Source organism: Nanorana parkeri, unplaced genomic scaffold (assembly GCF_000935625.1).
Source record: "Nanorana parkeri isolate BGI_ZX_2015 unplaced genomic scaffold, ASM93562v1 scaffold34, whole genome shotgun sequence".
In the NCBI taxonomy this organism is placed as follows: domain Eukaryota; kingdom Metazoa; phylum Chordata; class Amphibia; order Anura; family Dicroglossidae; genus Nanorana; species Nanorana parkeri.
Genome location: NW_017306302.1, coordinates 2,798,003 through 2,823,748, shown reverse-complemented (window position 1 = coordinate 2,823,748; position 25,746 = coordinate 2,798,003). Strand labels below are relative to the sequence as shown.

Below are 25,746 nucleotides of genomic sequence, written 5' to 3'. Positions count from 1 at the left end.
CCATGTCATGTTTATGGGTAACATAGGAATGAAGGATTAACTGGCTGAATGGACAGAACTGACCATTGGAAACTAATCTATGGAACTCTGGAGGGAGGGTAGTAGCTGGCTAGTCTTAGGAAACAAACTGTTCAGTTCTGATGCAGTTCAGCACTTAGGCCCGGTTCACACTGAGCGATTTATCGAGCGTTTTTTGCAGCGATATCGCTCATATTTCCACGCGATATTGCTCTATGTAGCTTCTCCAATCCATTTCAATGGAGCTGTTCACATCTCGTTCCTCAATATCGCTTGTAGCTCCTACATGACCCTTTTTTCGAGCGATTTTGCTCCTGATTGCATACAGCCCAATAGGAAAAAGTCGCGCAATATCGCTCAATATCACTCGTCGCTCAGTGTGAATGGGGTCTAAAGGTTAACAACAATTTGAATTATGAATTGGCTAACTGCCCACTCATTCCCTAGAGTGCCCACTACAGATCAGGACTGCCAGTAGATGACTTATCCAATATTACCTACGAAGGAAATCTCCCTTTTAGACTGTAAGCCCTCACGGGCTAATAATAATAATATGCTCTGTAGGCAGTCTGAAGAGGATGGAAAAGCCACTGGAATTGGTGTAGACCATGATCTGGGGATGAGGCTATCACTAATCTGAAGTCTGCAATGGGCATTATATATGAGATGGGGAAGTGGGGGCAGTAGCTTACCACTTGCATATATTATATTGCCTTGCTCCAAGTGCAGCTTCACAGATCAGAAAGGTCAATGGTTTTTCACGTTAAGTTTGACTGCAGTGAAGCTATTCGAATAAGGACATCTATCACTGCACTGCATGAAAAACCCACTCAAGCTGCTGCATGTATCGATGCAAGAACAGACCGTCAATGCTCAAAGCATAGAACAACATAGATTAAAACTAATCCGTTGAATAAAATGGTCCAACTCTCAGACACTGTTCTCACATGGCACGCAGTCAAACCCGAGCCCTATGGTGGACATACACAGGTATAGTTTCAGGCACATTTAACGACATCAATGACCAAATAGGTCAATGCAACCACACAAAAAAACTGATTGAAACTGTTGGTACTAGGCTGCATTGATAATTTTTGCTATCCAAAGGCGACTGAACCTGGTTAACATGGAGTAAAACCTGACATCTGTATGCCCAGCTCAGGGAATACCTTCCTAACTATAGAGCCCCGGGACCACAACTTTTAAAACAGGACTTGCCTGACTGTAGCTGGCTGAGCAACAAGCACTATGTACCCTGTTTCCCCGAAAATAAGACCTACCCTGAAAGTAAGAAATGTTTTCATTGGCTGTATAATTCAGTCTCCACTCTACCCTTTACTAGAGGTAACTGAAAATTCCTCCCCCTTTTGATGTGTAAGGTATTTTTTTTTTAACTTTCTCTACCCAAAGAGGACATTTTGATTGAACTGTGGACTGAATCATCTGCTAGCGAGCATATATAGTTGACGCTGGTAGGTCATGTACCCAAAACTAACCCGTCAGTACTGGATGGACTAAACATTTAAAAGACAACTGAACAGGCTGTGGCAGTACAATAATAGTGCCAAGCAGAAGTCACCTATAGGTGACCTCTTCAGCGCCAAACAAACCCAAAAATCAGGACCAATTTAACACACTAGTTTAGATACTTGTAGGCCCATTATAGTGATGGGCTAACAGGGACAGGCAAGGAAGGTGCAGGCTAGCTTTCAGCACCATCACAAAGTCTTGAAACTAGCGTGATTTATAAAATGTAGGGTTCGTCGGACTCTGGAGAAGTTACCTACATACCATTATACCATGCACCACACTACCACATACTATGCAGTACCTTTGTGGTACAGGAATTTTTTTGTTTTTGTTTGTTTCAAAAGGTTGTCATGTGTGGTGCCAAGGATGATAGCAACAGTAAGCACCACGAGAGGTGAAGAAGTCTCCATAAAGCGGATTACATCCAATACGTGACTGCATGATTGGCGTTTTAAGATTATTACGCTGCTTGTTTGCTCCTAGGATAGTAAAACATAATCAATGCTTGATAAATACACCATCAAGAATCAGAGAAAGTATTCATTAACACTGACTAGCTATTTTACCAATGCTGTGCAGCTGAAAAACACACAGAACACAGAAGCCAAACATGGAGCCTCGACTAAGTAATAAGTCGAACGGCCCACTTGCATTCTTATGTGATAAAGCAACAACATACTGTAACATTACATTTTTACTACACCACTAACAAAAAGCAAACCTTGATTTTATACACGGTTTACTACTGGCAGCAGTGCGCAGAGAACATAAACCCCTTGTACTGAAGGGACACTCAGATTAAATGTTTCACATGCACTGTCCAGAAAGTGTCCAGCAATGCTTGATCCAAAACGTTCCTCTAGATGTGACGGGTTAAATTCTAGCCCGTTTTTAAAGTGCGCCAGTTGTTGGCTCACTGCGTAAGCAAACGTGTTTTGTACAGTCATGAGAATGATGCCTAGTCGCTATATGTAAACAACACAATGGAGGCAAGGAAAACTGGAGGTGCTGTTCAGATGCCAGCCTTGTATTGTAAATTGTATTCATGAGAAGATTTATTTTTAGGGCCCCCCTCCCCCCCCAGCTCTGCCCCCAGTATGCTGTGTGAAACAATCACATACATTATATATTGTTCAGCCCACAAAACAGCTACTTTCCCCTTTGCACAGGCCACACTTTAAGGCTGTTTGGGGCTCGGATTATGAATGAAATAAATTAATACTGTGACTGTAGTGTAAACATTAGACTGTTATAATAAGAATGAGCTACTAGCATTAGCACAGTAATCTTCACAGTCAGATATTACCATGAATCGCAGCAATCTTTTCTACTAGCTATCTAAAAATGATATTAAAAAGAGAACCAGGGCTCGTGCAAGATTCTGAATGGTCAGTCGAATTAGTATAACCTTTTAAAGGATTTGTATCGTCTCTGTTATTTAGCCTTACTTACTTCGGCTTATTCTGTCTTAGATGCACACATAACCTTGGTTATAAGTTCAGGAGGTTACCCGACGCCTGACAGCTACAGTGTGTTAGGTTAGGCATCAACTGTCAGGCTTTAGGTGACCCCTGGGCAGCTGCACATATCAACTGTCAGAAGGACAGAGGTCACCAGAAACCTGAAAGTCGCAGTGTGCTAGGTTAGGCATCAACTGTCAGGCCCTGGGCAGCTGCACACATCAACTCGGTCAGAAGGACAGAGGTCACCAGAAACCTAAAAGCTGTAGTGTGTTAGATCAGGAAAGAACCGTCAAGCTTCTGGTGACCTCTGACCCTGGGTAGCGGCACACATCAACTCCGTCAGAAGGACAGAGGTCACCAGAAACCTGCAGTGTGTTAGGTCAGGCAGCAACTGTCAGGTTTTAGGTGACTCCTGGGCAGCTGCACATATCAATTCTGTCAGAAGGTCAGAGGTCATCAGAAGCCTGAAAGCTGCAGTGTGTTACATCAGGCAGCAATTGTCAGACTTCAGGTGACCTCTGACCCTTGGGCAGCTGCACAGATCAACTCTGTCAGTAGGACAGAGGCCATTAGATACCTGAAAGTCACTGTGTGTTAGGTCAGGCAGCAACGGTCAGGCTTCAAATGACCTCTGACCCCTGGGCACCATTAGAGTTAGTAAACCTACAAGGCGCAAATAGAAATATAAGACTACACAATACTAATTTAAAACTGCATATTCAGATTCTTGCATAAAAACAGTTCTGACTGGTTCTCTTTCAGAAGCTTATTTATGGTAGATAAAGTGAAGGCTTAGACAAATGTCATACAGTGCATTTGCTCACCTGCATATTTTAACTACAGGAGCTTAAAGCCTATGCATTCCATTTGCCCGCCCATGTAAGAAGTGGTTTTCCAGGCTCATGTCACATAAGTACTGCTACACCCAACAAAAGCTGCCTGCAGCATTTCTAACATGTACTGTTGCTGCTGTATCAAGGACCTTTACCTTGGCCTGCTTCTTATGCCCAGCACAATGCAATGTATATTCACCAGGCTCCTCAGGCTAAAATATCAGGCCACACATATTGCCCATGTGACATTAGCCACTGAAATGACCCAACAATCTCTATGTAACAGATACATTTAGAAAGTCAGACAATTGGGACTTGACGGCAAATGCTGATATTTAGGCGACATCCAGCACCCCAGCTGCTACCAACTGCCTGGAGAGCCAGTCAAGGCCATCATACAACCCCATACCACTGCGGGCATCGCAGCCCTGGATATACCAGCTGCGGCCACAACACAGTTTGTGAAGGCTCAGTAGCTCTGTCATTTCTTCCACGGAAAGGGCACCTGCAACATCCTGTAAAAACAAAGTAGAATGATTGGCACACCCAGGAGGTAATAAATACACGTTATTCAGTCATTATTTGTACTTGCAATAAGGAAGGCCTCTTAAAATGTGATCGGCCTGTGCTGCACTTAGCAACCACATTTCAACAGTCATGAAACCATTGGCTGCGTTAACCACTTCCAGCGGATTCACGTAAATGTACGTCCTCCGCTGGAAGTGGTTATACCAGGAACACGGCTGCTTCTGTAGCCATGTTCTTGGTACCGATTTAAACAGCCGGAGATTGCTGTTTAAATACAAGTGATCCGCTGCCTGTACAGGCGCCAGATTGCTTGTACTGTGCTGCAGCGCGTGTCACCCCCGCACGCCAGTTTCCTGGCCGCTACTGTACCCCGTGTGAGCCCGGGACTGCCACGGTGGGTCTCCCCTGATGGATCAGAGGAGAGGAGAGTTTAGCGGCTTCTAGCCACTGATCTCTACTTCGATTACTGGACCCGGAAGGGATGTGCATTACATCACTTCTGGTGTCACTGGGCACATTCTCCGGCTCCTAGAGCCAGAAGAAGCAGATCTCTGCTTTATTAGCTTCTTTGGGGTCCCTAGGTGATATTAGGGGTTTGAAAGACCCCTGATGTCTCCATAAAGAGGACCTGTCACATCATATTTGCTATTACATAGGGGGATTGTTAGCCCCCAATGCGATAGCAATAAAACGGAGTGTAAAAAAAATAGAAATTGTAAAAAAATGTAAGTAAGAGATAAAACACAATTAAAAATGCAAAAAAAAAAATGTTTTAAAGTCCCTGGCCCCCCACATACAATGCAAATACATGTCGGATGCACCTACGTGCAAAAACGAAAATTGCACCACACATGTTATGTATCGTTGCGAGCGTCAGAGTGAGAGCAATAATTCTAGGGCCATCAATCACTGTTAGCACTAAAAGCATTTAAATCGCCTACGGGAAATTTTGGTTATTGTAGTTTTTTGCGGTTTCACAAGCGCACGCAATTTTAAGGCTTGACATGTTCGGTATCTATTTACCCAACATGTCCCCATCTTTTATATTCTACCAAATAATTGGGCATTATAGTCTGTTTCTGTGCACTAAATCTCATTTTAGTGCATTTTATCCTAAAAATACTGGTTTAATAAACATTTGCGCAAATAAAGTGCGACATAAAAAATTGCAGCATCTTTTTTATTCTACAGGGCCTCTGCTTTCAGAAAATATATCATTGTTTGGGGGTCTGAAGCTGTAATCTAGCCGAAAATTCAGATTTTATCATGTGTGTGCAAATGTAAGAAATTGCTCTGGGCAGCAAGTGGTTAAAAAAAGCTCAAATAGGTTAGATACCAGTGGTAATTTGTTGTAGCCATAATGACTACAGTGCTCCTAAGATTTAACCAACCTTAGAAATAGGAGGATTTTTGCCCTCACCATAAAAACCTTTTTTTGCAGTTCACTGAAAACAATGGGAAGTTGTTAACCTTTGGGTTATACTGCCGCCTACAGGAGAAAAAAAAAATGTAGGCCCTGGATAACCCCCTAGTAATACCTGCATGCTCAGTTTTGTAGCAAAGTGGTAACTAAAACATGATTTTGAACATGGAGGGGAGGGAACCCTCCTCTTTTAAGCGATTTTGGCCAGTTTGACAAAGTAAACTCACAACCAGGATGGAGTAAAGGGCAGGACATGCTAGTAAGCGTTCTAAAGAAAGCTTCCAACCACTTATCGGTTTGGTCCATAAATTGCTGAGTCCCATAGCGTTAAAAAGGAGAACTATGGGGTTAAGGCTTTTCCCCATAGTTCTCTTAGGGTAACAGGAGGACACAAACTAGCGTCCTCCCGTCACCCTAGGCTCAGTATACCGCGAGCTACTGTGACGCCGCAGCTGAAGCGGATCCCGACAATTGTGCCGGGATCCGCCCAGCTGCGTGACTGACAGCTGGCTCTGCCTATCTAGAGCTGGGAGGGGGGGAATCCAGCCCCTCCCCTGTCACGGCAGAGAACCGTGACAGATCGAGAGGTGAGCGAACGCCGGTATGTGTTCGCTCACTTCCCAATCTACTGAGCCGACCTGTGACAGTCTCATTGTCACAGGTCGGCTAGAACTATGAGGTGAGTGAAAAACACTCATCTCATAGTTCTCCTTTAACCCCTTCCACAGTTAAAACCAAAAGGTGCCCAGTGTAATTGAAGTAGCTCCCAGTGCTCGGCCCAACCAGCCTACTCACAAAGTGAATCTTTGAATCCAGAGTGCTGAGGCAATGCCGGCAGCTCTGGATCCCTGTAGTAGCAATGATTACATTTGCCAATTCACTCCAATGTTCTGAAGAATTGTTACATTGCATCTCTTGTTACTAAGATGTATGCATTTCCTATGATCCTCAGGTCCATCTAGCTGCCATAATAAAAAGGTATTTTCCTAATTAACTATGTTCTTTTTGAATGATCCCATTGTTACTACTGCCCATAATATTTGAAGAACATTCGATCAGAACAGAAAATAGCCTAACAACATTCAATTTTGGCCTATTCTCACAACAGCTTGTTAACTCACAGAACAAATGTAAATGCTGAACAAATAGCTAAGCAAAAAGAGAGGAAAAAAAAAAAAAAAGGATCAGCCCCTTAGGGTCACATTACCTGTTTATTGGCAAATATTAATAGCAGTGCATCACGCAGTTCCTTCTCTGTAAGCAGCTTTGCAAGTTCACTGTGGGCCTCGGTGATACGGTCACGGTGGCTGCTGTCTATTACAAATATGACAGCTAGAGGAAATGAAAAGCAGAATAAGTTGCTGCAGTCTCCCCCAATCATAGCCATGAACCCTTCCCTGGAATCAATGAATGATGTAGCTGGTTTATTAGGGATCCTATACAGATTGTGTAAATTGTTTTAATAAAACATTTATGGATAAATATACACGAGTTGCCAGAAATTCCAAAACGTAATTTGACAATGCTAGTTGCTTGGCTAGCACTGGCTTCGGTACTAAGTCCTGGCACAATCATGCAGCCAGTGATGTTACAACTTCTGATCTGCATACATGTTCCTGGTCAGCGACTAGTCAAAGGATCAACAAGACAACTAGTATACAACTAGGAGGGAGAGGTCAGCAGTGGCGACCCACATATTTCTCTTAGCAGGTTTCTTTTAAGGCACTACTGTCATTCTTATATTGTTGACCTTTTGAAAAGCCAGATTTTCCTATCCTTGTATTTGTTCCATGAAACTAGCATTTTCAGTAGGAGAGATCAGCAATAATAGCTTATATAGTGCACTCAAACAGGTAAGCATTAAAACGGAGATGGTATAGGAGGGAGCAATATTTTCCAAAACTTTCTGTCCAGCCATCCCTTAGAACAGACCCATAAAAATCAGGTCACCTTCAGTGAAGACTGCATGCAAAAAAACTCAAAGAGATGCAGCAGTATGGGTGGCAGATATGATGTGCAAATCTCACCTTTCCATTCACATGGATGAGCCTAGCCAAACAGCACACAGAAACCAGCGCCCCGGAAGGACAGTATGTGTGTATATCTGCTTGCAGCCGTCTGTAACACTCAATGAGAGGACACGGCTGCACACCCACCAGTGGCATCACAAGGGGGGTAAGTCCCGCACCCGTGTGACACCATTGGACAGTGTCAGGAGAGAGGAGGGGACCGGACGGCATACCTCATCCCACCGGGTGAATGTCCCCCTCCTCTCTGCCGGCGTCCATCACCAAGATGGACAATCAATCAGAGTCAATGAGATTACAGTGCATGCGCAATGACGTCACGGCGGGGTGACACCCGGCCTCGGGACGCCCCGACACCCACCCAGACTTGCTCATCAGTACAGGTATGGGTGCACGCCCTTGAACGCAGTATGGCTGTGCATGTCCATGTAAATGAGCCCTAATGAATAAGAAATCTTATACCCGTCATTGGTAGCCTTCTTTTACCTAACATGGCAGCTGATAAGGAGCAACAGCAAAGAAATCTATGCCATGTAATGCTTTTTCAACTTCAATCTTTGGGCTTGAAGATAGGGAATCTCTAAGCACTATTTCACTTATGGGGTTACAAGGTTCAGGGTGAATTTCCATCCCCATAGAAGACACATTGTACATTGTACACTTACCTTGAGTATTAAGATAATAATGCTTCCACAGAGGTCTCAGCTTGTGTTTGCCTCCAACATCCCAAATGGTAAACTTCAAGTTTTTATATTCAACAGTTTCAACATTAAAACCTTCAGAAGTAATAAACAAGAAAGACGAAATTATATTTGGACATAAAAGGATCTTAAAAAAAAACTACATTTTTGCCACAGCAACTGCAAAACCCACATGCCCTCATTTATCTGAAGGGTGGACATAAGAATTCTCAAGCAATCAATTTTGGCCCCAAAAATGGAAGGATTTGACTGGTTTCCATAGGGCAATACAGACAGTTTAGATACATAGGACCCAGAATGACCATTGCATAGATCAAAGAGGAATATATTGTAGCATTCATTAATCTTACCACATAGTAAAATGCTGATATCAGACCAGCATCTAGAGGTCATCAATAAGTCCAACAAAAAGCTGGTTAAGGTTACCGAGCAAGAAGGATTGAGACCCCTTTGTGATGGCCGCAGCATTTGTGTGTACATGGGGGGTTCATCTCACCTTCCGAACACTAAAATATCTGTTTTGGGTGGACTGACCCTATAAATGGCACTCACCAATTGTTGGAATTGGTTGCATGAATTCATCTTGCTTTAACTTAAATAAAATTGTTGTTTTTCCTGCTCCATCAAGTCCCAGAGTCACAACTCGAATTTCCATTTTTGGACCAATGTGAACTCTATTATCCTAATAAAAAAAACAAAGAGGGAATAAAATACACATTTCAGTCTTTGTGCTTAAAATAAATACATGTCAACCTTAAACAGACATCATCACCAAGGTGTGTGTGTGTGTGTGTGTGTGTGGTGATTTTCGGTAAGACCTAAATTGGCTGTAACCCAGAGTGCCAGGGCTCCCAGCGGTGGAACACATCCACTAACAAGTCATATTTTGGACTTCCAGTGTATAATAGAAAGTCCAGTTTGATATCCTGACTGCCAGTGCAATGCAGCGGAGTTCTTATTGTGGCTTATTCTGCATTTTTGTTGATTGAATAGTGTAGATGTAAATATAGTTCATCCACCTCAGGTCTATACACCCAGACTAGGGTAACAGTTTGTCTAATCTTCTAGTTATTGGTTTTAGGCAGACTGTCTTTTAGCTTCTCCATGTCTTGTGTGGCTAATATGTCCGATTTTGCCTACCAAGACTATCCAGTGGACTACAATGGGGTGGGGAGTTAAATGTGGCCCTAGTGATATTCAGCAACATTTGATTTGGGGTTAAAAAATGAAAACAAGATGGCGTACATAGGAGAGGAACCTTCTAGACCACATCTTAAAGCAAAACGGTCACCAACGTAAACCTTTAAAAACAGGCACTAAGAGGTATCTGTACACAACTAATTGACTGATGAGCCTCCAGTCCTGGAGTGCCCAATGTGGAGCTTGAAGCAGATATGCCACATATATTGTACTTTCTCATTTGAGAAATCACCAGTGACCTACACAAGGTTGTCAGACAGAAGTATGATTTCCATAATTACCTTTGTAAATGTAACAGGAATACTGGCATCCAGCTGGATGTGATCTGCCAGCTCAGTAAACTGCTGCTGTTGTTTCTGAAGAGTCTCTAATAGTCGGGTGATCTCCTGCTTGGCCAGAACCACTCTGCAGTCATCCTATGTGAAAGAACATGTTCCAGTTACACAGACAGAGAAACAAGGGTCCCCGGTGCTCAGGATGGTGAATATTGATTGAGGACATCTTTTCAGGTATGAACTCAAATGTAAGATGATGATCATCATCATCATATTATTTTAGTTCTTTAGTACCGCATATTACTGTAATAATTGCAATGAACAATGTTTTATCCCAGGAAATTGGATCATAATGACTTTCTTGAAGTTTTCCGTTACTTATGTCACTGTCACCAATCCTTCTGCCTCCACTCAGATCACCATTTAATAACCCTGATCCCATCCACTTTCTTTTTCCATCTCATTACCTCGTCACTGATCCCCACTGCCACCTCACCCACCCTCTCCCCCACCATAACCATCCCTGCTACCTCACAGTCATAAGTCTCACCCAATCCCTCCTATGTCTAAATGGGAACATGATTTACCATTGTCTACTAAGAACTATATCCCTGGTTCCTGGGGGGAAAAAAAGTTATCTTTTTAATTTTAGTTTAAAGTAGCCAGTCTGTGATGAACTAGTTTAACTGTCCATCATGAATGCAGCTGCTGGACTCATTCACCTAACCAACCGCTTAGTGTCTGCAACCCTCCTCTGTCAATCCCTACACTGGCTTCCAATAGCCCAAAGTATAAAATTCAAAATATTAACAACCACTTACAAAGCCATCCACAACTCCGCCCCCGGCTATATCTCCAACCTTGTCTCTAAGTATCACCCTAACCGCCCCCTCCGCTCTTCAAAAGACCTCCTGCTTTCCAGCTTCCTCGTCAACTCCTCCCATGCTCGCCTCCAGGACTTCACTAGAGTCTCTCCCATCCTCTGGAACTCTTTACCCCAACCTGTCCGTCTATCTCCCACTCTGACTGCCTTTAGGCAATCCCTTAAGACTCATCTCTTCAGGGAAGCCTATCACACCTCAACCTAACCACTGAACCATCACGTTCTCATACAATTCATTCCCTCACAGCTACCTCCTCATGTATCACTTGCCCCTCCCTTTTAGATTGTAAGCCCTCACGAATTGTATTGTAATGTCTTCCTAATATTGTAAAGCACTGCGCAAATTGTTGGCGCTATATAAATCCTGTATAATAATAATTGGCTAAGTACCAGACACAATGGCAGTGTTTACCTGCTGCAGAGCCTTCTCACAATGCAGACAAGCAGTGGACACCTCAGACAATAGGATGGTCATGTTTTCTTGTTGCTGCCTCAGCCAGATGAGCTGCTCTCTCACATGTGCATCCACAACGCTGAGTGCCATTTCCTCCTGACGGCAGAGTGTTTCATGTAAATCAGAAAAATAGGCTCGGACACAAGAGCGGGCATTTTCTGCTGTCCCCGGGACCTAGAAGATGACCGTGATAGAAGGAAAAGAATTAGACCCATGCATGTATAGTCCAAGGACTATGAGGATGTGAGAGTGCTGGGACCAAAATTTCTTTACACGAGGACCAACCAAAATGTAGACTGTATAACAGGTGATGATACTGAGCAAACAGATCCATAATGAACAATCCACTAACTTGCACTAAGCTAAATATCTGGCAAAGTGCCAATTCAGTCCTGTAGTGTATAAAACATTGCTGTCATCTTAAAGTGGAACGACACCATCTCATCCCTTACAGCTCAAGACGGTGCCATCTTAGCCTCGATTTAGATCTGCAGTTGGCAAGCAGCATATGTGATCAGCTAGGACACAGTCATTTGAGGGTTTTAAAAGACCGGTTGAGAGCCGACATAAGCATAATGGCAACTGTGACAGTTATCACTAGAAGCATGCAATTGTTTTGGGAAACGCTTAAAGCCCAAATCCTGGATCTCGGTTAGATCTTTTCCCAGTTCCCTGAATATATGCCAAGAAAGGTTGCTGTATTTATTTCATCATCGGACACCCACTTTAGTAGAATATCAGTATGTTATTCTGGTGACATAATCAATCTGAGCCGAGTACACCCCATGCGTTGGTGGGAGGATAAAACAAGGTGGTGCACGGCACTTACAACTGGGATTCTGATTACAATGTAAACTACATTTCCCACGGGTCCATGGAAAGCGAGTGATGAAGGGAGTGGCTTTAGCACATTACTTCCCACTCTATCCTCAAGTGGACGGACGGGACCAGTCACCCAATGAAATTAGAAGAAAAAAAAAATTGTCATGTCCCCAGGGCAGAAAATAAGGGCATCAAACACAAGAAACTTACACTTTGATTGAGACGAGCGCAGGATGTGTGAGGAAGAAAAACTACACAGGGAAGACAAATTTGGCAGGTCCCCAGGGAAGGAAATAAGGGCACCAAAAACAAGAAACTTGCACCTTGACTGAGAAGAATGTGTGAGGAAGAAGTGATTACAAGGAAGTTCATTGAGCAAGATTAATTATACACAATTCACAGACAAAAAATGAATTTGCCTGGAGCTGGGCTTTAAAAAAGGAGAACTATGGGGTTAAGGCTTTTCCCCATAGTTCTCCTTAGGGTAACGGGAGGACACAAACTAGCGTCCTCCCGTCACCCTAGGCTCAGTATACCGCGAGCTGTAGCATTGTCACAGGTCGGCTAGAACTATGAGGTGAGTGAAAAGCACTCACCTCATAGTTCTCCTTTAAATATAGTGGGTGTATCCAAAATCTGATCACTCCACCCCCTGATGTCAGGGCTGCATATCAACTTCGGCCCTTCTATACCAGCGTATGCTCTACTCACTAGACCTAGCACTAGATTTAAGGACCTCTGTTGGGATCATTCTCCAGCATCCCACTTACTTTTCTCACTACCACTACAGAAGGCTATGGCCCCCTTACATACAGAAATGGGAATCCAAACTAAAAATACCATTAACCACTCAAATTGCCAGAGCAATTTATTTTCACATAAATCCACCTATACTAACTGGTTTCATGAACAGGTTTTTAAACTACTATCTTATTAGTATCAAGTACCAACACTCCTTCGCAAAATCTATCCACAAGTCCCTCTAGGCAAATCAGGTTGCCTGTCATTCAGAAAAGTCTCTGCGACAGGTTTACAGTCCCCTGCGTCTCTATTCCTGGGTAGCCAAGTGCGACAGTTTGCAAAGTTCTTAGACAGATTTATTACTGAAGATGCAACACTCTAAACAGACAGATAAAGAAATAGCCATAGTCAGGTTTTATTCTGTCATAGTGCTTCTTTAAAGCAGCTGAGGGAGGAATTCTATAACCTTGTAGTAAATCATACATGAATTGTAACTTGTAGTAAATCTGTCGCACAATCTGTCTCACTGCTCCCGTTTAGCACTGCCTTGCCAAGTGAAAAGATTGTATGAATGCCCCCCAATGTATTTTATGTACTATGGGGGACATTCATCAATTCTGTCACACAGCAAGGCAATGCTAAGCATGGGCAGTGACACAGATTGTGCAACAGATTTAATACAAGGTTACAGCTTAAGTCATAAATCCCCCCTTTGGCTGCTCTAAAGTCGCACTGCAACAGAATAAAACCTGACCCCGATCACTTCTTAATTATGCTTCTGTTTAGAGCAGAAAACCTGTCTCTTCCTCCGTAATCTGTCCCAGACCTTGCAGATCGATCACAGTCGGCTGCCCAGGACACACAGGTTACAAATACACAGTAAACCTGTCGCAGAGTCTTTGCTACGCGACAGGCTGCCCGATATGCATCTAGCTGTGTCACTAATTTGCTTGATAAATGTGCCCATAGTATTCATGTTCATATTTACATGTTCAGTGTGTGCCATTCCAATGCCATCTTCCACAATCTGCTCGCCACCTTCAATCTGTTGAACGATGCCCGTCAGCTTCCGGGAATATTCTGAGATCTCCTCAGTGAAACTCCGTATACAATGCGCCATATCTAAGATGGAGGCACGAATCTGGCTGGCTTCTGACTCGAGTACATCATGCTATAGGGAATTAATGAAAAGATCTGTTAAGCAATGATCTAAACAGACATCAAACAGTGGTCAGGCAGAAACCCAATAGAGTAGGTAAACATCCATGCATGTAAGTGGGGAAAACACTTAACCTTTCCCCAAATAGGAGCTTTTAACACTTAGGGGATGATTTATAAAACTTAAACCTATCCATACACTGGGTGAATGCCATTTGTATGGCATTCCTGCTACTAGAGGGAGCCGAGGAACATCACAATTTCCTTTGATTTACCTTGCCAATTTTACAATAACTCAGACAGGGGTTTAATGGTCACTTTTTGGGTTGGCTGGGAATTTTCTGTTCAGTTCTAATGTCAATGAACCAGCATTCTAAGAATGGGACAGAAGTGTGTATTCTTTCTAGGAGGAGTGATCATATTACCTTGTGTCCTTGGTGTTTCCCATACTCCTTGCACACACAGCACATCAGTGGGCTGGGCTGGCAGCCATCTTCTAAGCACACAAACTCAATGGCGTGGACTTGGTGTTGGGAGCACAGGGTTTTCTCGTACGGTTTGTCAGCTAAAGGGACACGCCGGTGTTTAGCCAGGGTCTTTGTGGAATGGGTGTGCAGGGAGCAGTCTGCACACAGGTGAGTGGCGCATACAGTGCAGTATACTGAAGCTACATGGGCTTCATCTTCATCACAGCGGACTATACTCTGCAAAAAATACACAAGTCATCTCTAAATATGATCAAGACAATGGTCCAGGGCTTGAAAAATCTGGGTGCTATGCATTTTGTGTTTCTGCATACCCATCATGCATTCTAAATAATGTAATTTGAAAGGGTCAATACATTTGAAATTGATATTTTAGTTTTCAGTAGATGCTAGACAGTTAAACCACCAGACATTTTATTTTCTCAGGGACTATCAGTTGGATCTCTGCCCTGAAGTTCCTCTGAATGCACCTCTGTTGTGGCCTTTATGGTTATGGGGAACACCACTAATGGGTTGGATGGAGCACACAAAGCTGGGAGGGAACATCAAAAACTACCACAGGAGCAGGAACAGATTGGGAATTCTAGCAAGGAGATTTCACAGATGGGGTTTCCAAGACATTTTGGGGCTGACTTAGCCCACCAAGTTGTCTCTATAACTGAAATATCACTTTTGGATTGGGACAATGCATAGCCATGCACTGTGTTATCTCCATTCCTGTGTCCAGAATATGAGTGGCCAGCGCATGCTGATGGCTCAGGTGTGCACAGCCTTTAAAACAAAAAAGGTGTTGGGAAGGGTTCATGGCGCCACCTGGGAGACAGGAAAGCTCCACCCGGGAGTCAGAGTGGAGTCAAGTGCAGCAGGGTGCTGCAGGTTGGAAAAACCTTTGTGCAGGTTAGCGCATGACTGAGACTGTCTGGAGGAACAGACAGTGGCCCGAGGTCTGAGGCCGGAGCAGCAGTGCTGCAAATGCAAAGCTAGGAGGCTGGATGGGCAGGTGCTGCCAAGGGATGCTAAGGAACCCCTGCGAGGGTAAATGCTTTGTTTGTGAACTTTCATTTAATAAAAGTGGGCAAGGAAGCCCTGAAATGAAGATTTCTGCGAGTGGATGCGTCCTTAATGCACTACTGTTTGGAGCGAACTCTCACAATCACACACACATCTGAAAGCAGCGTACCTCTCCAGAGCCTCCTATAGACTCCTCTGAAGAACTGCACTGACCACTAGCCCCATTCTGTAGCCGTTCAAGAAGTTCCAATAAAGCAAAGTTTTTCTTTAGGCCCCACACACCGGAGTCCCCTGTTCATAATAAAACAAGAATTCAGCAGAAGGTCCAACACTAACAAAATAATTACTTAATGAAAACACAACAAATGTATTACAGCCCATTTAAAATCTGATACACCAAAATTGTTACAGACAACACTTTGACATTTTAGGATTTAAAAAACGACTTCCTCACATCATCTTTGTTTTTTAACCACTTAACTACCGGAGCATTTTTTGAGCACACATGATAAAGCTGGATTTTTGGCTAGGAAACGGTTTAAAACCCCCAAACAATTATACATTGTCTGGCTAGTTACAAATATTGTATGTTGCAAGATATATGCACAAATATTTCAAATCAATATTTGTAGGAAATATACACTAAAATACATTTCAGTGCACAAAACAGAGTAGAATGCCCAACTTATTATCTACTTCAGTATTGGATGTGTATTTACGTACATTGGTACTGAAGTGTTTTTTTAAATGCCAACAGTTCAAACGTCACACCATGGTGATAAAGTCTGAGAAGGTTCTCATTCATCCAGGTCAGGTATATCTGTAAAAATAAATCAAAAGGAACTGGAATTGCTGTATTTTTCTTAAAGACATTTCGCTGGTCATCCGACTAGCTTTCTCAAATTTTGACTTGAGAAAGCTAGTCAGATGACCAGCGAAACATCTAGCAAGTCTAGTTGCTTTGACTTATTTTTTACAGACATGGTAATAATGCTCAGCTTGTAGATTGGATTTCCCAGTGACTTTGTTTCCTGCTTCTTGCAGAAGTCTGCACAGAGCTGAAGGAGTCTCCAGAATTGTAGTCAGGTAGAGTGCACTGGGGGTTTCATTCATGGTAGAGGACTGCATATCCAATAATAGAATGTCTGCATCATTTCTCACTATAGGGACAGATTATTTTTGTCAAGGCGGACCTCCCTTCAGCACTATCACCAGGATGTAGGAATACACCTCCAGCAAATATATGCTTTGAAGCTCTCATTTACCCAGTGCATTGCAGCCTCAAATATTGTATTCTCTTTCTTTCAATTTCCCGGCTCCACTAAACATTGCAGTTGAAGGAATCGCCACTGCCGACTATTGTACTTTGACAGCTGGCTCCTGTGGCTGTCAGAATACCAGAACAGTGACTGCAGTCACTCTTCGGCTAACAATTTTCCACCCGCCCGATTCAGCAGGAAATGGCCCCAATCCATGTACGCCCAGTTTTACATGATAATTTATAGAATTATATAGAAAATAATGATAATTTATGTAAACGTTATGTAATAAATAAAAAGCAATGTTTTATTTTGTGTAGAGTACATTTTATGGGTTACCGTACAAAAAAAAACCCATTCTATGTGTATTCTGGAGTCTGTGTAAACATTATATAGAGAAAGATTACCTAGTTCAGTGACCTGCCGGTCGAATGGGCAGCGTATCGCTCTCCCGTGCAGAGGGAGGCGGGTCAAGCAGTCGTGGCAGACGGTATGGCCACACAGCAACAATCGTGGAACTTTGTCCCCTTGTAGAGTGAACACATCTTCACAGACGCCACATTCCAGGACCTACACATGACAGATAACAACATTTTTATCAGCGCCAGGAGGACCTAGAAATTCCTATGTGGTACGTGGAAGACGAGTAAATCTGGACAAAGATGGAAAATGAAACCAGTGTCCTAAAAAGACAACAGGGAAACCAATGGTAGACTTTTCAGATGTTGGTGGACTGTGCAATCTTTTGCATGACTTAAAAGAAAAAAAAGATTCACATTACTGCAATGAACTTCTCCATTTAAAACCAGGCAAACTCACGAAAAAGAGGAACTTTACCCACCAATTTAACTGCCCCCAAAACTGTTACTTTCAAGGAATGCCAACTGTCAATGTTGCCAGTGTGTTTATTTCAGCTCTCAACTAGTAATGCACCGATATATCGGCCGCCGAAACATATCAGCCGAAAATTGCACTTTTGGCAAAGTGCCGAAAGTGCCATATTCTGGCCGAAATATCAGTGCATCCCTGTATTCTCTCCTCCCCGCTTGGGAGCTGCTCTGTGTCCCAGCGGGGAGGAGAGAAACTGTCACAGGCGGCCGAGCGCTGCGGGAGGAGGAGAACGCTATGAGCGACCGGCGTCTCTCCTCCCACACCGCTCAGCCTCCTGTCACAGATCAGGAGAGCGGCAGTGTGGGCAGGGACAGCCAGTGCTGTCACAGGAGGCCGGCCGGGGGTGAGGAGTCAGCTGTCAGATCAACTCTCCTCCCCCACCGCCGAGCCTCCTGTGACAGCTGTCAGGATGCAGAGCGAGTACAAGCAGTCAGTGATCAGTGATCGCTGAATGTTTGTAAATAATTGAGGACATGGCATGTTGACTATATCCTCTATTATGAATGAATGGGAAAGGATCTACATCACCTCTTGTTCATTCATGATTGTGGCTATAGTAAACACACTCTGTCCTCATGTTATGAATGAACAGGAACACTCATAAAGGATTCCTGTTCATTGATAACAGGGGCTGCATAAAAAGAGATTGAGGACACAGAGACCTCAATCTCTTTTTCTATTTTAAAAGGGAAATATCAGGGGTCTGTTTAGACCCCTAATATTTCCCCGTAGCACCTAAAAGTAAAGTATATAATAGAAATATTTACTAGAAATAAATAAAAATAATTTAAAAAAAAAATGAAAAAAATTCATAAAAATATACATTTTTTTAAACAAAATTTAAAAAAAAAGATAGAAAAAAAAAAATCATTTTTCGGTTTCGGCCCAACGTTTTTTTTTTTATTTCAGTTTCGTTTTTAAAATGTTAATTTCTCAAATCTGACTGCAAAAGTGGTAATACACTTTAAGCAGAAAAGCCTTTAGGCAGAAAGCCCATGACGCTATGAGGTGCAGAGATATAATCAAGGTCAATGCTGCCCCCCTAACCAGTGTTGATATCCCACAGCAATTAATTACCAAAATCACCTGATAGAGTACTTGTCCAAGGTATGTGTTCAGATTTCAGCAGCTGCACAAACAATCCCTTCAGGAACATTTTCTCTTCATCACACAAACCTAGAAATCCCAGGAACACAAGAGCGCAGGGATGCCTCAAAATTTTGTGGTAGTGGGACCGTGATGTGAAGGGGGCTACTGATGTAAAAGGGGAACCTCTGATGTAAAAGGGGAGACTCCTATCAAAGAGGGGCTTTTCTGATGTGAAAGAGGGGCTTTCCTGATGTGAAAGGGGGAATCTTGATTTGACGGGGACACTTTGATGGAGGGCCGGAGGTTCCCCACCCCTGCTATACACTGTGTATTAAACATGATGACTCGAGGACTCCTAGACCACTGCAGTGGAGGGGGAGAGAGGCTGGAAGGCCCGGTCTAAGAGCAAGCCGGCTTGGAGGGTCGGGTGAGTGTAACTTTTTTTTTTTTTTTAGCACCTAGACAGAAAAAGAACACATAACCCTTGCAGTGTGAGGGTAGCCCCACTCCAAGGGTTAATACATTTTCTGTCCAGAGTTCTGCCTTAAAGTTGGCAATGTTTTGGAGGGATTTTAAAGTGTAGCTGTTACAAACGTGGGCAATCCAAAATCAAAATACGGTGAAGAAAAAAACCTCACCAGCAAATTACATTCAGTGAAAGCTGCATGTCAACACAAACAAGATGAACGGATCTACAGACAGGCTGCCAAAGTTAAATACAAGTCCCAACCTTTCCCTAAGGGCCCATGTGAATGGCACATTGGGCAGTAAAGCCGGGCTTGTGCTTGTTGCACTCATGGAGGCACGGTCGGGGGGATTGGCAATGAGGCCGGAATGTCCTTGCCAGGCATTCAGTCCTCAGTGCAGCTCAGTAACGCTGGACCTGATAAAATCAGAAAATCACAGACTTGGCATTACTGAACTCCCGACCGCTAGCTGTTGACCCACCATGTTTACCTTTGGCTGCAGGTACAGAGCCAATCAGACCAGCTGTCTGTCTTGTGATCACTGTAAATCATGGAGATCACATGACAATGTTTACATTGCTAAGCCCACCCCCTTCCTCTTAAAGGAGAAGGTACAGTGTTGCATGATAGAGTATTTGTCAGTCAAACTATCTCCACGCTGAAAACAGAACAATGGCCTGGACTGGAAGGGGGTATAACAAGCCGGTTCTGAAGAGGTTAACACATATGTATTAAAGCGCAAGTAAACCTGTCCTGAACTGCGGATCACTGTGGCATGCAGTTTTCTGTAAAACAAACACCCTCTGCTGATGCTTCACAGACCGAACTGCCCACATCAAAGCATTCTTCTGCTGGAACCGGTCAGCACTGCAATCCAGGGACAAGACTTCAGAGCCGGGGGTGTCCCTGGGAATCAGTAGCAGCCATGAATGTGTTATGTGTGTCTGCACAGGGATATAACAGGCAAGAATTATAACAAAGTTCACGCGATGACGTGTAGCCCGTGCTCCGGGCCCTCCAGGACAGATCAACAGATCGCACCCTCTGGGATCACACACGTCCCCCCTACTGGGGCATTCCTCTCACCTTCACCGCTCCCCCTGGACCCGTCCGGCTCTGCCTGCTGATCCCCTCCATCCTGCCCGCAGAGCCGTGCCTATTTACAGCAGCAGCTGCAGCGACAGCCATATTGACAGGCCGGCCTCCACTATGGTCAGCAGGGGTGTCTACACCCCTTGCTGGGACATTACACTGCACTGTAACCACAAGCCTGGGAGATTGAAAGAACAAATCCAAAAAAAAAAATAGGTGAGATTTTTCTCTATAATATATTTTTCTCACTGTACGCGGATAATGCATATAATCCGAATTCTTCATCCCCTCCCCCCTCAGTGTTTGAATGATTTCGTCCAAGCTTTGCCAGTAGTTAGGGCAGCCTTCGGCAATAGACTAAAAAGGCTGCAGTCTGTCACAGTGCTGCTGCGGCGGCCATGTTTAGTGTGGGAAAACAAAAACGTCATTGATATAAACTGCATGCATACTTGTCTTTTATCTAAACTAAAGGGAGGCTGGAGTTAGCTTCCTGTATTATAAATAATTAATACTGAAGTTTCTCATTAAAATTGGCTTATTAAATCTATCTGGACCGCAATTTACATATTTTCTAACATTGTATTATAGCTTTAAGCATACTGAAAGCAATCCTGTCACTGTGGAGACCAAGCTAAAGTAAAGATCACCACAAGTTACAATCTGACCACACAATCTCCTCCAAGGCGACCATACACTATAATATGTTTTTACAATCTCCTTTAGATCTACCATCAACTATGCAGTGCGAAGGCAAACCAAATTTGATACAAATGCAATGAAATGTTGAGGTATCTCTTCATATTACGCCATTTTCCTAAATCTAAAGCAAATTGTACAATGAGATTGTATAGTTTATGATCAGCCTTAGCACTACCAACAACTACATAGAGCAAGGGCCTGCCTGATTGGATAGGTTAGGTAGATCCTCATATTATATAGTATGGTTTGGATAAATCTAAAGTTGATTGTACAGCCTTTAGATTGTAAGCCCTCACAGGCAGGGCCCTCCTTACCATCTTGTCTTGAATTGTATTGCAATGTCTTCCTAATATTGTAAAGTGCTGTGCAAACTGTTGGCGCTATATAAATCCTGTATAATAATAATAATAATACAGATTGTAACATGCAGTGACACTTAGGACTCGTTCACCCAGATGCAGTGTGTTCCGACCTGAATGCACTGCCTCGCATTGCGGCCGGCTCACTTTTTTTGTGGGGCGGGGGGGACGTGGCAGTCCATTGAAGCGAATGCACCGTAGCCACGCCATCCGGCCGCACAGGATCGCAAGGCACATTATGCCTGTGGTCCGATCAAAATAGCAGCATTTTGAACAGATCGGACCGCAGGCATAACGTGCCTAGCGATCCCGTGCGGCCAATCACATTGAGGCTGGAGGGCGTGGCTACGGTGCCATTCACTTCCTCCTGCCCCACAAAAGTGACCCGGAACACACTGCATCTGGTGTGAACGAGGCCTAAAGCCAACCTGTAAAAGGGACATTGTACACTGAGCTTTCTGGTGGTCTGTGTGTTACCATTGTGCTGTGTAGTATATGTCTGGCTGTTGGACATTGGAGCTGGCAGGAGGAATCTCAGTGGCCGGCCACAGATCTATGACGCAGCGGAGATCTATAAGACAGGTATACAGAATCTTCTTTTACATTCTTTTACACACGGTCTTACAGGATTGGAATTTCCTATACTCCTCAGCTCCATCTAGTGGCAGTAGTACACTGCGAACGTCATTCACACAGATATACACTGCGCAAATCTGTTCCTGGATATTATTTATTACAGCTATTAATATAGCGCCAACAATTTACACAGTGTTTTACATTCACATCAGTCCCTGCCCCCAAGGAGCTTACAATCTAAGGTTCCTATTAGGGATGCACCGATACCTAAGGCCGTGTTCTCCCTGGAGAGGCCTCAGGGGTGACAGGCTGCCCATACTAAGGTAAGGTAACCTTACCTCATGAGACCAGCTTCCTGATTGGTCAGCTTCCCGACCATTCCGAGTATTTGAGCGAGTACTTCCGGTATCAGGAAGCCAGGCAGCGCGTCATTACACGCTGCCCGGTTTCCCGATTGGCTGGGAAGCGGATCCATGCTCTCTCGTCACTTCCCGGCCAATCAGGAAGTTGGGCAGCGTGTAATGACACACTGCCTGGCTTCCTGATACCAGAAGTACTCGCCCAAATACTCGGAATCAGCACCGATATCGATATCAGTATCGGTGCATCCCTAGTTCCTATATCACATGCCTACATACAGGGCTGATTTAGACAGGCGCTAACTAACCTACCAGCATGTCTTTGATGTGTGGGAGGAAACCAGAGTACCCAGAGGAAACCCACACAAGCACGGGGACAACATGCAAACTCCTTGCAGACAGTGACCTGGCTGGGATTTGAACCAGGGACCCACAGTGCTGCAAGGCAGAATTGCTAACCACAACATGTGCTGATCTCCTTCTTCCATATGGATTGGACTGAGACAACCTCATAGAAGGAAACACAGACATGGACATTTTTTAAGGTGCTGGAAGTTATAAATATTCTGACTTTGCCCGAGCAAAAAATCATCATCACTAGAATACTTTCCAACGACCCTCCGCTTCAACTTCCTCTGAAAATATATTAGTGAATACTTAAGTTATCAGTGTACATTGAGACTTGTAATTCCACAGCCACAAAATGCCCTATTACCCCAGTCTCCCTATAACCGCAGATCCTCCTAAATCCTGGGTCCTCCTACCACCCCAGATCACCTTCTCACCGTAAATCCCCCTATTGCCCCAAATAAACCCTATCATACCGAGCCCTCTATCGCCCTTAGTCCTCCTATCAGCCCAGGTCCCCCTATCACCCCAGGTCCTCCTAGCACCCAAGGCCCCCCATCACCTCAGTTACCCCTTTCACAGCAGGTCTTCCGATCACCCAAGGGCCCCCTATCACCCCAGACCCTCCCTATCCCCTCAGGTCCTACAATCACCCCAGCAGGCCCCCCCATCAGCCCAGGTACTTCCCATCACCCAAGGCCCACCTATCATCCAGGGCCCCCCTACCACCCCAGAGACCCACTATCACTCCTGGTCTCTCAATCATCCCCCCTATCACCCCGGGTCTCTACAACACGAAGCAGCACACAATACTCCCGCCGCACTTTGACTCAGCAGGCTCAAAGAATGTGTCACATGATCTACATGGCATTGAGCGAAGGGTTGAAGAGTAGAGTACATTCTGCGCATGCGCCGATATCTGATGAGATTTGGTCCCTTCTTCCACCCGTAGGCGCCGTGTAGTGAGTTTGCTTTTCGGTTCTGACAGTTCGGGCGCCATGGATGTGAACCAGCCTAAGCAGGAACACCTATTGGCCCTCAAAGGTACCGGAGTACGGGGAGTAGAGTTGGGGGGGTTTATGTACTTCTGGGTGAGATGAGGGGGCAGTCACTTACTCTGTTTTCTTCTGTCCGGCGTGTGTACGCGTCTTCCTTATAACTGTGCTAGGCCTGTGTCCCCTAGACTCAGCATTACTGACATGTCATAGAGCCTGTGTCCCCTAGACTCAGCATTAATGACATGTCATAGAGCCTGTATCCCCTAGACTCAGCATTACTGACATGTCATAGAGCCTGTGTCCCCTAGACTCAGCATTACTGACATGTCATAGAGCTGGTGTCCCCTAGACTCAGCATTACTGACGTCATAGAGCCTGTGTTCCCTAGACTCAGCATTACTGACATGTCATAGAGCCTGTGTCCCCTAGACTCAGCATTACTGACATGTCATAGAGCCTGTGTCCCCTAGACTCAGCATTACTGACATGTCATAGAGCATGTGTCCCTTAGACTCAGCATTAATGACATGTCATAGAGCATGTGTCCCCTAGACTCAGCATTACTGACATGTCATAGAGCCTGTGTCCCCTAGACTCAGCATTACTGACATGTCATAGAGCCTGTGCCCCGGCCTGCTCATGTAATCCTCTTGGATTTGGGGCCGGTTCACACTAATGAGCTGCAGTAGTGCATACACGTATACAATATGGTATCTGCGCCTTTCACATGTTGTGCATTCCTTTATGGGCTGCCATTGTATGACAACACGCCACGTATAAAACCAAACATGCCTGTTTTTCAGGGCACAGCACGAGCATGTAGCCTAGGTGTATTGGGTGCCTCTTAAAATGTATGTTACACATGTGAGGTGCCTTCGGGCGATTTGAATAAAGGCATTTCTGAGGGTGTGCATGTAGTCGGAAGCCTTGTACCAAATTCTTCAAAGCCCTGCAAAATGTTCATTGTTGGCACTGAGGCGTGCAAGAAATGTAAGCCATCCTTATGTGGGACATTGTACAGAACGTTGTACAGTATATCTTCTCTGTTGGAGTACATTGTTGCTGGTGTTGTACATGTAATTATTGTGTTGCATCCTTGAGACAATTCTGCAGCAAATTTGTCTTTAGGTTCCTCTGGAACTGATATTTGGTAGGTTTCCAATCTGCCTGTGAAACTCCGCCCCCACCTCACAGGCTCATTTACACTTTACTGACCCGAATCTCCCGCAGGTTCCACCATTTGTCGCACTACCACAAGACGGAGATCTGAAGAGTGTGTGCAATATTCTTTATGCATTCCGGGGAGTGTGTTTATTGCATCTAGGGCTGAGGCAACTAATCGATCATGAGAATCGTTGTCAGCGATTCTCATTATCAATGAATTGGTCTGGATTCCCTGCTTCTCCCCTCTAAACTGGGAGCTGGTGTTTCATCAGCTCTGTGTCCCTTGTGATCTCTGTTGCTTCCAGCGGGGATCAGGGGGGACACAGACACCTGCAGCTGGTGCCCAGCGGTGAGGAGAGCTCCCACAAACCCTCCTCATTCACTTCCTGTTAATTCATGATTGTGGACACAGTATTTCTCCTCGATTTATGAATGAACAGGAAGCCCCTGTACTGAGAGCTTCCTGTTCATTCAGTGCTGGGGCTGCAGAAAAAGAGATTGAGGACACAGATTCCTCAATCTCTCTCTTTTTTTTTTTTAATAGGGAAATATCAGGGGTCTGTTTTAGACCCCTAAATACAGGGCTCGAGAAATCCCAGGGGTCAGTTCGTCAATGCGACTAGGAATTGCGTCCTGGCATCTGGGCTTTTGTCAGCCTGTTCACTGCACCGCCGCTTCCCCCAGGAGATGTGGGTCCTTCCACACTGCTGTCACTTTTCTTCCCTGCTATTTCCTGTGTGCAGTGCTGAAGAGAAGCTGGGACGTGAGTAGAAGGTAGCTGACATTATTGTTATTGTTCCCCCTCCACCACCGCATGAACCTGTTCCCCGCCTTGCTGTTTGCTGCGATCTGCGTCCGCTCTGTCACACACTGCGGCACCCGGTTACAGCCTG

General features: G+C 44.4%; 2 protein-coding genes across 5 annotated transcripts in view; one reads left to right on the top strand and one right to left on the bottom strand.

Moving 5' to 3' along the window:
• Positions 1-3,743: 3,743 nt before the first annotated feature.
• TRIM23 (tripartite motif containing 23) lies at positions 3,744-23,691 on the bottom strand. Its single transcript, XM_018569042.1, has 12 exons — positions 23,516-23,691; positions 20,345-20,528; positions 17,219-17,381; positions 15,722-15,843; positions 14,482-14,760; positions 13,887-14,069; positions 11,294-11,509; positions 10,005-10,139; positions 9,076-9,205; positions 8,488-8,598; positions 7,003-7,127; positions 3,744-4,359 (listed from the first exon to the last, which is right to left on the bottom strand). The coding sequence occupies exons 1-12, from the start codon at positions 23,689-23,691 to the stop codon at positions 4,180-4,182; spliced, it is 2,004 nt and encodes a 667-aa protein (XP_018424544.1). The 3' UTR covers positions 3,744-4,179.
• Positions 23,608-25,746, top strand: part of TRAPPC13 (trafficking protein particle complex 13) — a 40,983-nt gene continuing 38,844 nt past the window's right edge. For all 4 annotated transcript variants that reach the window (XM_018569103.1, XM_018569095.1, XM_018569088.1 and 1 more), the window contains exon 1: positions 23,608-23,735. In XM_018569103.1, the coding sequence (XP_018424605.1) occupies positions 23,690-23,735 (46 nt within the window). In that variant the 5' untranslated portion in view covers positions 23,608-23,689. The remainder of the gene's footprint in view (positions 23,736-25,746) is intronic.

Coding starts and splice junctions, on each gene's coding strand:
- TRIM23 (XM_018569042.1), bottom strand. CDS start 23,691: ATGGCGCCCGAACTGTCAGAACCGAAAAGCAAACTCACTACACGGCGC. Junction 9,206..10,004: donor TTCCTGTTACATTTACAAAG/GTAATTATGGAA, acceptor TTTTTTTATTAG/GATAATAGAGTTCACATTGG. Junction 8,599..9,075: donor GCAACCAATTCCAACAATTG/GTGAGTGCCATT, acceptor TTACTTCTGAAG/GTTTTAATGTTGAAACTGTT.